Below are 14885 nucleotides of genomic sequence, written 5' to 3' on the forward strand. Positions count from 1 at the left end.
ACCTTATTATTTCCTATGATTGCATTGGTAAGGGAAAAATCAACAGTTTGACAGGGAAATGAGGTTTAAAAAGGGCAAAGTTTGTACCTCTGGTAATGACAGATAATAGTCAGGATATGTTACAGAAAACTATAAAATAATTTCATGCAGGTTATCATGGTAATCAGACAGGAAAATAAACAATTTTGTGTTTTCTTTCTTTCACTATCAAGTTTTGGACTGATAAGAACATTTTTCGGAATAAAAATCGGGAAAATCTACTGATGAGCAGTCTGTGACCAAAGCTGTTTTTTCACCAATTGAATGTACTGTCTCAAACCAAAATCAGCTTGGGTCAAAGGCTTGTTTGTGTTCAAATATTAAAAATGTCAAAGATGAAGAAGAAAAACAACCTAATTTGCATCCTTACAACACCCAGAAATTTTCTGAACAATTTCTGACTGTTTTCCTGATTTCCTGAACTAAATTGATGTAGTAGGCCCAACATGAGCCCTTATACCATAGCCTTCACAAAAGAACACATTACAAGCAAGAGGTCTTCTTTCATTGTTGATACTTACACCAGCTTATCATATGCTGTGATGACCTTGCATATCTCTTTATCACACGCCATATTGCCCAGAATACCCACACAGATCTCCTGAAGTGGAATTCACGGTGTTAATATTTCTAAGCATTTACTGACAATATATTATTTTGAGTTTTCTTATCAACCTTAAAGTTAAACCTGAGTTACTTGTGTATATAAAGAAATGATGTCCTTGAGACTTTATTGAGCAGCAGAAATAAACTACTCATGGCCAAAAGAAATTTAATTGTACAAACTGGTGATTTTCTTTATAAAAAATGCCAAAACATTTCCACATATTTTTGCCATTACTGTCAGTAATATTCCTTATCGCTGGAATGGCTAGTTTTCACTTCATAAGTTTTAGCACACATGCAGCTGTCTTCATTAATTACTAATTTCGCGATTCTATTTCAAGAGGTAGGACCATAGATTAGTACTTCAACAGAGCTGAATCTGGGGGGAAAGCCCAAAGTGGTTCATGTCACATTGGACTTCCCACTTTGATGGAACTAACAAGCATGGGTACAGGGCTCACAAATACAAGGTTCATTAGTTCATCACCCAGGCCAGTGGTCAGTGTGCACTTGATTCTCAGCTCCCTTGGGAGTATAAAACCAAAGCTGTGAGGTGCCAGAAGGTTAACAGTCACATTACCATCTCATCCTACACGATACCCATTCACTGCTGGGTGAACAGAGGCATATTTCAAACAAAGTCACTTGTCTAAGGAGACACCACGTGTAACATCGGCAGTGTGTTGCAGGCCCGAAGCCCTAGACACTCTCAGGAGTCAAGTTGCTGAAGACGATAACCCATCCAACTACTCTCTGTGACCAATTCTGCTTAACTTCGCCTGACTTGTGACCTGCACACTATACATAGGACTAAGTGCCACCACGTGCCAATCCAGTGATTGATATTGTGAGGAACAATCCATGCCATTGGGGTGTGATGACAAGCAATCAACCATATCAGTGAGCCTGGACACCCGATCCATTTACAAAAAAAGTAATCACCTCTTACAACCAGCATAGGTTGTGACCCAGAATACCCACAGATTAAGAACATATTAAAGAACTCACAGTCACTCTTGGGGCTTTGGATTTAGCAATCACACCAGTCAAAATCTCCACTGCTTTGAATTCATCTAGGAAAGATGCAACCTCCTAAAAAATGAGACAAATATCAAAATACTTTCATTATTATAAGCGTAACGTTATTTTTTTGGGCATTATGATTGGCAGAAACCTGAGGTTTTCCATTATTACCTGCCCGATGAAGGAGGGCAGTTGAAAAATAGCGTTACCGTTATTATAGCTAAAATGGACAGAATTTGTCATCAAATAAATAGAAACAACAATATCGGTTTAGAAACATTTACTGCAATCAACATGAATGTCACTGACCCACTTTTACAAATATGGAAACATCATAGAACAAACCAGATGATGTCACTATTGAATGTGACGTCACCTATCCCTATCCCTATCCCTATGACGTCACCTAACAACGGGTGTGATAATGGTCTGTCATCAAGAAATATGAGGGCATTATCAAGGTTACAGTGTCCCGCTCATTTCTGAGAACATCAGGGCGGTTTAATGATAATTCTATCAATTTAGCTATAACACAGGATAACTACTGTTCTTTACAGATGCAATGGCAGCTCTAAACATCTATATCTGGACAGTTCAAGGCAGCCCGCACAAACACAGCCTATGAATGATCCTTCCGAGGCATCAAACTGGTATGACTAGCATAGGTTCATGAACACTTATGATAACCTGGAATCCTCATGGTATGTCTGAGAGTAGTGTTATCACTATTGCAATCTCAGTAAAATCAAATCTTTTACTTCGATTTGATGCCTCTGTTACGATCTGAGGACAGCTTGATAGGTCAGGTGAACCGTGAACAAACATGGACCTCCCAATCAAATTGAAGAATGCATGGTACTTTAACCAGTCAGACGTCCGCATTCTAAATCAATTTGGAATCATTATTTTGCCACCTTGATTCGCAAATGTCATCTCTGCCAAAGAAAATCATCACAGAACATAAATACACCCTCCATAGTGCACCCCTATGCAGGTAGATGCCATGGCACTCAAAAACTACAGGATGTATAAAATATCCACAACAAAATAATAGCGCTGCATTAATTTTTTTAATTTGGATTTCCTTGATTATATTTGTTTTCAAGACATAGAAATGAGATAAGCTTGTCTCAATGCTATTGGGGGCGGTCGGGTGGCCTAGTGGTTAAAGAGTTGGCTCGTCACGCCGAAGACCCGGGTTCGATTCCCGACATGGGTACAATGTGTGAAGCCCATTTCTGGTGTCCCCCGCCGTGTTATTGCTGAAATATTGCTAAAAGCGGCGTAAAACCATACTCACTCACTCAATGCTATTGTTGATTGTACTGCAAGAAAAGGAAGCCCTGATGCTGGTTCATCTGAGGCAGGCTCCGATGGCGGTGTTCTCAGATCTTCAAGCAGATAAGTATCATAGTGGAGCAAAAGATCTAAAATAGAGATTGATCATGAAGGTTACTTACAGGATTCATGGACATGTCCCAGAGCTTACACAGCTCGTTCTGTAGGTCTTCATCCACATCCACCCCAAACTCTGACTCAGCAGCCTCTTTCCCCTCATTCTCCTTGTCCACTTCCTGTAATAAACATTTTTTGTTAAATCAGAGACTGTGAATCTAGAGTATCTCATTGTGGCTCAATACTCACTCATTCGTCTTCATGGATTTATTTAGACCAGTTCAGAGGCTGATATTCAGCCCCAAGTTTGAAGCGAATGATAGTTACAATTCCCAAATTGAAATTAAAATTTCCAAAATCATTTTATTATGGTAGTAATGTTATTGTTTTGTAGAGGTGATGTGTGCACTTCACTAATAACAGGAAAAAGAAACAAGAAGCTGTAATGTTTAGAATTACGTTTTTGCTTTAATTGAAATGTTAAAATACCACTGAATTTATGAAAAAAGGATTTTGTAAAAAAATATAAAAAATTGAACAAAATTACCCATTTTACAATTTGTCTGTCAAGGGCACTCAGTTTGAAATCCTGGAAAAATTCCTGCATCTTATTTGTGATTTAATTCTATCACGCTTTGTCTTAAAGTAATTGTATCCCCTTGTTATGGGTGTTTGGACGCTTAAGAAACATTTGTAGTTTACTCCTTAATCACGTGAACAACTATAAAACATCTCATGCGCGTATAGAAGACAACTTTCTCTTAAAAACAAGCCAATTTGTCTTTGGCATCATTTACCAAAGTAGATTTAATCTTTATGTAAGGGCTATTATTAGCTCAGTTTACTAGGTCAGGCTCAGTTTCAGACCAATGGCAAAAGTCACTGACTTGAGAAATACCCGACTCTTACCTGAATGAGTTTCATCAGGGTGGTGAACAGCCAGTGTTTACTGAAGGCAGTCTGACCAATACTGTCTCCATGCACCTCATCGTTCTGGCAGAGCTCCGGTGGCGGGGAGGGGTTCCGTGTAACCTGGGGGGAGTCTCCAATTTCTTCACCATCTGAAGTGTCACAAATATGGTTGAAACATTTGTTCTCTCCACATCAGTACAATCTGTGAAACCCATTTTGTACAGATGTGGAGAGAACAAATGAGCACCCCCATCTATTTGTCTCCATTGTTTAAGTTAGAGGTCGAGTATGGGTTACGCCACTATAGGCAACATTACAGCCATATCATGGCAAAAGGAAAACCGGTATCAAACTTTGCACATTATATCAGTTTTGGGGGACTGAACCTGGGGCTTCAGAGCCAAAGCTTTAACAACAATGCTAACTCAGTGCCACATAGCTTACATAAAAGTTTACATGTATATAAACTGTATCAGATAATATTAAATATGTTGGTAACAATATCAGCTTGTTCTTATGAAACATACTGACATGTTCTTAAATTATCTCACGAGCAAAATAGCTGCACAATAGTGTCTATTGGTTACATAAGTGAATGTCACTGAATAACGATCCGGGCGGTTTGGTAGCCTAGATGAGAAACCGTTCACTCGTCATTCCGAAGGTCCAGGTTTGATTCCCTACATGGGTACAATGCGTGAAGCCTATTTCTGGTGTCCCTCGCCTTGATATTGCAGGCATATTGTTAAAAGCGGCCTAAAACTATTCTCACTCACTCTAAATAACGGTCATTTACTCCTATAAATATATAAATTGTCAAACAATGTACCACTGCCGCAAACGTAAACTGTAAATAGGTAATATGCCGTTAACTGTAGACAGATGACAGATTATTATCTACAAGCTGATATTATGATAAGTGTTGTAATTTGTCGACTGTTTGTCAAATGCGAATATTTATTTTACGCTAACGGTATTTAAAACGAAACCGATCGATGCATGCAGACAGAACACAGCAATTATGTGAGTGATTATTGTGTTTCTGACACAGTACCTCCACTCATACTTGATTTGTAACCTGTGCAAAACAAAAATTAAACTTGTAAATATTATGGTTTTCTTCCCGCGTCGGCCATGCCTGATCAATATAGATTTAGAGTTACTTCCCTTCGAGCACTTGTTTAGGGGTAATATCAAAATCACTAAAATCGAAGTATGAAGAGCCGGTATGTGTTGGGCCTTTTCGGATTTATTTTATTTCTTCGTTTCAGATATGTTTTTTACTTGTAGCATGTTTGTCTATAACAAGGTCGTTATACAACTACCAGGTATATATTTGTTCTCATCTTAATATTTCATAGAGTTCATTTTAATATTTCACGGAGTCCATGGATATATTACTCACCCTTACACTTTCAAGACTCTTCCAATAAAATCACGTATAACAAGCAACAAGCGAGATTATGAACTATGAGGTTGTGCTATGGTAGAAACCTCGCCTGAAAAATCTGTGTGTTGAGGGGGCATCTCAAAAGTACCTGGCGTAATAATAAAAATGGTTTCGTTACATACTTGCGAATAACCTTGAAAATGTTCCCCCAATAATTTTCTCGCTTTAAGATATAAGATACAGTGGTGATATAAAACATAAAATATAAATTAACTTAATATCACAAAAAGTGCTAAGATCTATAGTGCGCCACGATATTATGTAGCCTTTGTGGTGCCTGAATTTGTTTCCATCTTTTGTCATTTTCAGTTATCTTGACAATGCTTAAGAAATACTGGTGGTGGTTTCAATTGCCTCGCCCGCATAATTTATTCATTCGTGCTATTGAGACGGTGCCTGATGGCGGTATACGCCCACACGCAATGGACATACTTCCACGAAACAGCGAGAGCGCCTCGCTGGTAAGCCTGGTTTACGTGATGAGTAATTCAACAAACATTTCAAGCAGCGACTGTTTGAGCTCGCCCATATTGTACAAACATATAGATACATCCTATCTACCACGTTTTGGTCTGTCCTTTAAGTATGTATCTATTGTGAAGCCCCGTTCATCTAAACATGCGTCTGCGCAGCGTTATTCAATTTCCAACCAAATTAACGACATCCCAAATATATCGTCAGTGAATCCCCTTACATCCAGACACAGTTATTTCATAGGTTTAGTCTTCCTGGCGAGTGAGTGAGTATGGTTTTACGCCGCTTTTAGCAATATTCCAGCAATATCACGGCGGGGGACACCAGAAATGGGCTTCACACATTGTACCCATGTCGGGAATCGAACCCGGGTCTTCGGCGTGACGAGCGAACGCTTTAACCACTAGGCTATCCGACCGCCCCTCTTCCTGGCGAGTGGTATTAGGAACGTGTATAGACACACTTGAAGGGGCATTACTATATACGTACACATGATTCGTTGAACCATCTGTTTTAATCAGACAATAACATTGGGAAGGGATTATCAAGGTTTCATTAAAGGCCACAAGTCAAATGATCAACAAATAATGTTTTAGTAGGAACGACTGTAGGATCGGTATTAACACAGTGTTCAATTGTTCAAATATCGTGTCAGTATCGGGATTACAATTATATCTACTGCAACTGGAAAATGAATATTTATTTTCTTATTTTCTGAGATTTGATAAAATCTCTCAAACGACTAAACAGGGAAGTGTGTGTTTGGTATGAAATTATGTATGTACCCTGATTTAATGTATAGTTTATACCAGTGTTTGAAATTTAAAAAATGCCAGGCCGCCATGAGGAGCATTATAACTGAAGACAGCAGTTGAAATTCACGTGCTCCTGTTTTTGCTTCTATCGCTTTTGGATGATATTGTGACACCTCTTTGTATCATCTTTATTGCAAAAATAATGCAGATAAACGTGAAATATATCCTAAAAGTATTTTAGGACTTCTGAATATATAATCAACACATGAATACAGGTATGGTCGATCGCGTCATGTCCATATTTAAAGTGTACCTATGAAATGAACATGCCCTAGAGTGATGACAGGTCGACCCTATGGATGAACCTCTCGACAACGAAAGGCCTTGACCTTACCTGCCTCTGATGACCGCGTGATCTTTGAAACATATTGACAGGACAGCAGGGCATATCGCTGTGACATGCCAACATGTTTTAGGGTCATTAAAAGCTGAGTCAGCTGGAAACGTGTGTTATGTCGCACAATGTCAGATTTGTCACAGGTGCCAAACTAACGCACAGGCAACAGCTATCAACGTGCTTGCTAAAAGAAAAATATATGGCCATGTTAATGTTGACTCATTTGATATGCGCCGAGGGGATTCCTAGCTGGTGCCCAGTGCCAGAATGCGATCGTAGTATGGGAATTACGACCACCTTAGCACTAACACAGCTTTGTGGAACGGGGCCCACACATATGGAGACCCCTGTAGTGCGAATCGTTGGTTGAGTGAGTTGGGTTTAACGCCGCTTTTAACAGTATTCCAGTTATATCGCGGCGTGTCTCCTTAATGTGGGAGGAAAGCCCGAAGTGATGCAGGTCTCAGACGTTTACCACTTCGGAGAAACCCACGAGCACGGGTATGGTGCTGACAAACCTAGAAACATAATTGGGGCGAACCGGGATTCGAACCCACAATCATAGGTTTCTGGCGTGCCCAAGGAACGCAACTCGAATCGCACAGCGAATCGCGGCGCCTTAGACGACTGGGCCCCCCGTTCCCCCCGTTGCTTGAGTGCGTTGCTTACAGGTTTGCCTGGTCCAGACATTATTATTTATATGTCACGTTATAGCTGAATATTGCTGAGTATTGAGTTAACTCACATTCATTCATTCACATGGGGACTCCTGGGCAGAATATGTAGGTCCCCAGTGCACCATGCTTTTGTAAGAACCGACTTATGAGTGAGTGAGTGAGTGAGTGAGTATGGTTTTGCGCAGCTTTTAGCAATATTCCAGCAATATCACGGCGGGGCACACCAGAAATGGGCTTCACACATTGTACCCATGTCGGGAATCGAACCCGGGTCTTCGGCGTGACGAGCGAACGCTTTAACCACTAGGCTACCCGAGAGCCCCCGACTTAAGAAGATCGAATGGTTATAATGAGAGACCAGACTGACCGTTTCCCGAAAACATGGTTCGTTGTTCATGATGTTAACCACTTGTTTGACTGTCCCAGGTGCGCCTGTTTCGCTACAAACACTAGTAAAAGATGATACACATTTTCAACACCAAATAATTCCTTTGTTGTATAGTCATATATATTTATTTGTATCAAAGGCCAAACGACCCAATGTTCATATATAAGTAGAATCATGTAGAGAGTTACGGTATATATTTCATCTTTCGTGACATTTCGCTAGTTTAATTATTTTACTTTGTTGATATTATGTACATAACGAAACAGTGCTGTAGAACATTTTAAGCAGATTTGGGGTGTAACAATTCTCGTTTTTCTAATATAATATACAGCTATATAAAAAATGATATTCATCTTCGGTTACCTGACACTTTTTACATAAAAAGTCATCATTAGTAATTGCATTTACACATCTACGAACTTTTCGTATGCCTAAATTGTATATCTATTTCTAAGCTTAGTAAACAATCTTCCGTACACAGAGATTCTATATGAATAAGATAAAATTAACCATTCAAAAGTGATTTAAAATTGCTGTATATTTCCAATGATTTACTGTATAACGCATCATTTCAATCCTGAGAAGCACACTTCTTTAACCTCTTCATGTGTTATCGCCAATTTCTTACGTAACACACACATAGCCACATCCAAGACGGAATAATACATGTTTAACATGTGTCGTCCAATAACCCTTGCCGTGTGTACCCATCGAGAGGAATAGTCTGTAGGCGGACCAGATAACTAATACATTTGCACAGTTTGATTACCTGTACCCGAAACACAAAATAAGTTTACAATATATTCTGTGACCACATATGATGTAATACCTGGGCCTAGGCCTATATAAAATTTTATTTATATGCTTTAACAATCTCCATTGGTTTACCATCATAAGTCCAATAATCGTACCTATCCAGTGGCCCTCCAATCTTAAATACGATATTTTTACCCTTTTCTCCTACATTAATAGCCATACCCCACGGAATGGAATAATATTTCAGTTTGTCCAATCTTCACTGTAACTTAATAACAGTGTCAGCAATCAACACCAAGTCATCAGCAATTAACAGTAAAATAATATTCAACATCTCTTCCGAAAATTAAACTAGTTGATAAGTTATCTTCAACATTTTCTGTTATCCAGTGTATTACATCGGCATTCTATTATGATCAATGTAGAATGGAGAGACATGTATTATATATTGGAGAATCGATGACGAGTTGACATATAAATAAAAAAGAAAGACTCAGAAGAAATACATCTTCACTAATGTCAAACCTTTTGGTATTCAATCAGTTTATGAGATATTAACATGCCCTGATATAAGGAAAGTCAAAATACCAAATTATTCAAAGCTAATAAATGTCACTAATAAGTTTGTTTTGCATTTTTTATTGTATTTTCATGAAGTTCGGGTTAAATATCCAAATTACAAATCATCTTATTTTTTACCCTTAGCATTGTTATGTATTAGTGAGTTTGACTGCAGCCTCAAGATAGGAACCAGTCATCAAATGACCTGCACATTCACTTCAAACAAAATACATTATTCCTAGAGTTAATGGTTTTTTAAATTAATTGTGTCGACTATACAAAACAACAACAACAACACCACGCCTTTCATTATTATTATTATTATTGTTGTTGTTGTTGTTGTTATTATTATTACCCCGTCAGTGGATCAGTTTGCATTATGGGCACCCAACTAGACAGAACAATAGCAGGGAACCAAGGAAGGAGTCCTGAGGATGTCCAGACTAACAGTGTCCGTACTAACGAGGTTTCATTGTACATCTCCGAACGTGTGTAACCTTGGTGTTTAGAACCTAGACTAGACCGCCTCCGTGGTCCTGTGGTAGAGCGTCCGCCCGGAGAGCGGAAGGTCCAGGGTTCGATCCCGGGCCGCGTCATACAAAAAGACGTTAAAAGATTGTACTTGTTGTTACCCTGTCTGGCGCTCGGCATTAAAGGGCTAAAACAAGGACTGGTCGGCTCGGAGTCAGTATACTGTGTCTGAGTGGGGTATTCATGTTAAACTGCGGCATGGTATCTCAGTGAGCTAGCACTATAAATCGGCATCAGTCCGGACTAGTACAAGCAGCCACACACACACATACACGTGCATGCACGTCGCTATATAAGTGCAATAATCTTGGACGCGACGTTAAACCCAATTTCACCTCACCTCACCTAGAACCTAGACTAACATCTACTCTCTGAAATTATCATATTTTACAGAAATTAACAACTGTTAAATTATAGTTATAAATCATAATAAAAAGGAGCCTAAAGACTTTCTTCATTTTCAGAAACTGCTGTAATGTAGACTTGCATAGGCTGTATTGGATATATTTGTTGCAGGGCCTGCATTTGGTATGTGTTGGAGTATTTAGCTATGTTAATAAGTAAACTCCTACGCTTCGATGATTACGTGTATATGCATATACATACATACCTGACTAGTTCATGAATATTGACACGAGATGCTAAGCATGTGCGGGGTTTATCCGTGACCAGAATATTTTCTTTGTGGATTTTCTATTGTGAAAATTCAACTAAAATCACTGAATAGACGGACGAAGAGGCCGGAGCCCTGATTTTTGAATGTTACATATTCATACACCTGTAGATAACTTTTTGTCTCGATTTACAATATGCACTCTTTAAAAAGCGATCCTTCCTTAGATTCGACGTTCACATAGAAACAATAGACAAAAATGGTTACGAAGCAGGTGACAATGAAATGTTGAACAACAAACAGTCTGTCTTGTGGGTTAGAATGTGAGATGATTCAGTGAAGATATACTCTGAAGCTAACTTTGAATTTATTATATTTGGAGCATAGGGAGGATACTCTATGACTAACACATTCTTATTTCTCCATTGCCACGTTACTTTTACATATATGTTTTTACTGTTTATTTATTTATGGATTAGTCTGACTGATACAGAGAAAAAGAAGTATACCGAGTTCGGGTTTTTTATCTAATAGAAAAAAGAAAGATCTGTTGTTTGTATGATTATGGTAATTTTGTGTAAAACATAAATTGGTTCAATGAAGACTGGGGTAAGTAATTTGCAACCACGTGACCAATGTTAGAAGTGTAAATTTGTGCAAAAAAGAGAGAGCAAATGTATTCATTTTCGAAGATAAGATGTCCAAGATACCCATCAGCAATTGTGTATTTGTTTTTTTCAATTTTTAAAAGCTTAAAATAATTAAAACAAATGAAAAACACACGAAACCGTATTCTTATAGTGCTTTCTAAGCGCCAGGACCGTCCATATTTTTACATAAATATATCGCTAGCTTAAGATATTTTCAATTGAAAATCAAACATTTGATTGAATCAACTGAAGGGTATATCTTTTTTTAAATTGTTTTTTTTTTGTTTAGTGAAAGAAATGGTTGCTGTAGTTGATGTTATTGCAACATAGAAAAAACGGTGTTGATAGAATGAATGTAAATATAATGATAAACCCATGCTTAAGGCTCTCATTATACTACACTGTATATTCGCAACCAGCATTATTGGCAGCCTCTTATCTGATTGTTGGAAAGTACATACCTCGTAATCATATGTGGTAGGCATGTGGGGGGAGGGGGGGGGGGGGGTGCTGCTATGCATGAGTCATGCCGAGGACTTCAGACTCGGCGGTCATGCCGACCATGTCACCGTGTTGAAAGTATGTATGTAGCAAGGTTGTTTGCAACTACCTGATAAACAAATCTGTTTTTAAGTCTGGTGATAAAAGCTCTTTCAATACGGAAGAGTTAAAGGGTGAGTTACAGGCCCTGTATAATTTACAAAACACGCAACCATGTAGAAATTATTATGAACGTTATCCGATCTGATCATGTAAATGAGAACTAGACATTATTCATTCCAGCACATGCATATTTTGTACTTATAACAACACTAAATATACATATACATATGCATATACTAGTATATACGCCATTTCTCAATTCGCATGATAGGCGTACATACCTGTACATAAATTTGTGTAATTTGAACAAATCCATCAATACACACAGTCTTCTTCTTTGTGTTCATTTCCCTAGGGGAATTCAAATAAATACATAAATATACACAGTCATTAAAAAATTGCATAAAAAAACACACCCTATGGGAATAAACTCAAAAGAAGATTTATTTAAACAAATACGTACAGTTTCGGGAAGGGCACGAAAAACCCTAGCACAGATAAAAAGTTCGTATGATTTATTGCAGTATATTCGTTGATTGTTAATCACAGGACCAGGGGTCTTTTTCAGAAATATCCGCTTTTGTATAATGACATAAAGATTTTGGCGGCGGCAAAAGTCTTTGTTGGTTTCCCTCTGGGCTCCTCACAACGCGCGAACATGTACCGATGCGCACTGCAAGTGCCAGCATTTCAGTCGATCCGTGTTGTAGGTCAGGCTGGAGGCGACCGGCTGCCCCAAGTCCAAAACCAGCTCAGAGAAAGTCGGTCAAGCACGATGTAAACACTTTTGTTAAAACTATCATTTCTTACAATAATAAGTCTGCGTGCGATCTCATGGCTATTCTGAAGCATTCAAAAATTCTATAATAGCTGTCGCGGAATACAGGGTGGCGTATAAAGAAGTTGACATCCATGTGTTAACTCGGTTTTCACACATTTCTCGGTGTACTTGAATTGCATGTTACAACATTGACGGGACGGGTCCAGAGGTGTGGGTGTGTGTGGGGTGTGTGTGTGTGTGAGGTGTGTGAGGTGTGTGTGTGTGTGTGTGTGTGTGTGTGTGTGTGTGTGTGTGTGTGTGTGTGTGTGTGTGTGTGCAGTATCATGTCAACACTAGAACATGGAAATAACGAAATGCAAGAGACGGGAGAAATCAGTTCGTTATATACGTTTGTATATATTTTGTTCTAAGTATTAAAAAAAATATGTGTACGTGACCCAGCTTGCCGAATAGAGATACAGCGCAATATACATAGCCAGTTTGTTGATACTCTTGCTCAAATATCTTGCCATCGCAACAATAAACGCAGGTAGAGTTAGATAATAATTATACGCAAATATAATTCAGTAGAATATAATAGTCAGGTCCAGATAGCATCGTGTTGAAAGGACTCTTATTAAGACTAGTTGTTATCTTGTACATTGTACACGGATTTCTAGTATATTGAGGAGTTCGTTTTAGGGACCGACCGTATAATATTCAAAAAGAAAAAAACATATTGTATTGGTTACATATTAACGTCCACCACATGTGATTGATAGTCTTTGTATATATTAAACCATAGACACAGAATAATGTTAAATCTAAGCCAAAGAATTGGCTTATTCTGAGTCTTAATGGATTTTAACCCCAAAAAAGAACTAAAAGATGGACAAACAGTTTATTGTGGACGTCAATCGCTCAGACATCTAGGAACCAACCATGACAACACTCTCAGTAATGACATAAACGGGCTATTTTCTTCACATTGTACAATGTCGCCTAGAAAATGTGACACAAGAAAAGCTCAGGATCAGATAAAACCAGAGAGTATTATAATCAGACGTAATAAATGTGATGCTATTTTCAGGTTGGTCGATCACAGTTTAACAATTTCATCCCCAGATAGACAACAGTCGGAATAGGGAGGCACCTTGTAACACAATGCCGTTCTGCATAGGGCAAGATATGTCACATCAGTGCATTAAAACTAATCCTGCTCGTTTTCTTTTCAAGAAACAAATTTGACAAGGTGTTACACATGGATCCACCATGTCTGCCTACTTTTAATAATATTTTCTCTGATACGTGTCCCTTCACAAACAAAGAAAAAAACAAAATCAGGGACACGGGTTTGACACTATCGATATTGTTTACATAAATGACTACGTAAATTATAGTGACACCTTGAAAACATATGACTGGCAAGGGATGTTCAGGCAACAACCCATTTATTTGTTCTTCATCCATTAGTTTAAACAATTATTATTCATATGAGGTTCGGATTACTAAATATTAATAATAGTTTTATCAAATAGTATTCGTCCTCTGAATCGTTATTTAGGCAAAGTCAATTTCAGGGAAATAATCTGCAGAATAAACAATCGGCTATGTTGGCCTTACCTTGATCGTCGAGTTTCGTGTCTATTCCATCAATTATCATCACAGTGGGAAATATACACGAAATAGATTAAGCGACGCCAGGGGAGTGAGTATCGTTCACTACAGTAACTGAGTAATAAGTGTCTGTTTTAATTACACTTCATAGAGGGCGCATAAACACCATGTCTGTGGTTCCATTGAACTGACTTCTATGTAATTATGTTAATTAGCTTAAATATGCCTCTAGCTCGTCGTTGTTATCTCCACAAAGGGTTTTTGAACACGGAAGCTTCAGTGAGACTGACAGCTCGTTAAGAGAGAAGCTAAGGTGTCAGAAATTGAGACCCATGCCCGTTAGACCATGACAATTCCAATATAGTCACGGTTGGTTTAACAGCAACGTTTACATCAAATGCTATTCTGGCTTGGTCAATGCATGCATGTAGGCACTCTTGATAGTAAAAGAAATTGTGCGCTTCACCTTTCTGTATATTTGGCATTTAGGTGCACATGGAGCCCAGAACGAAAATAATTAAATATATTTTTTCCAACAAGATTGTTTTTTACTTTGATAACAGTTAACTGCATAAACACACACACGCACGCACACACTACATATATTTATGTCATACATCATACACAAACTTATGCGACTATAGTAATTAGAAACTGGCAATAGTGCAAAACATTATG

At 38.3% G+C, this 14885-nt stretch overlaps 1 protein-coding gene across 1 annotated transcript in view; it reads right to left on the reverse strand.

Moving 5' to 3' along the window:
• The window catches only part of LOC139462013 (protein saal1-like), a 43982-nt gene extending 38868 nt beyond the window's left edge, over positions 1–5114 (reverse strand). The window contains exons 1-5 of the mRNA XM_071243510.1: positions 5030–5114; positions 3973–4124; positions 3129–3242; positions 1654–1737; positions 561–640 (exon numbers count right to left, since the gene is read on the reverse strand). Of these exons, the coding sequence (XP_071099611.1) occupies positions 561–640; positions 1654–1737; positions 3129–3242; positions 3973–4124; positions 5030–5039 (440 nt within the window). The 5' untranslated portion in view covers positions 5040–5114. The remainder of the gene's footprint in view (positions 1–560; positions 641–1653; positions 1738–3128; positions 3243–3972; positions 4125–5029) is intronic.
• Between the last annotated feature and the right edge of the window lie 9771 nt (positions 5115–14885).

Source organism: Haliotis cracherodii, unplaced genomic scaffold (genome assembly GCF_022045235.1).
Source record: "Haliotis cracherodii isolate W230 unplaced genomic scaffold, xgHalCrac1.p SCAF_15, whole genome shotgun sequence".
Lineage (NCBI taxonomy): Eukaryota > Metazoa > Mollusca > Gastropoda > Lepetellida > Haliotidae > Haliotis > Haliotis cracherodii.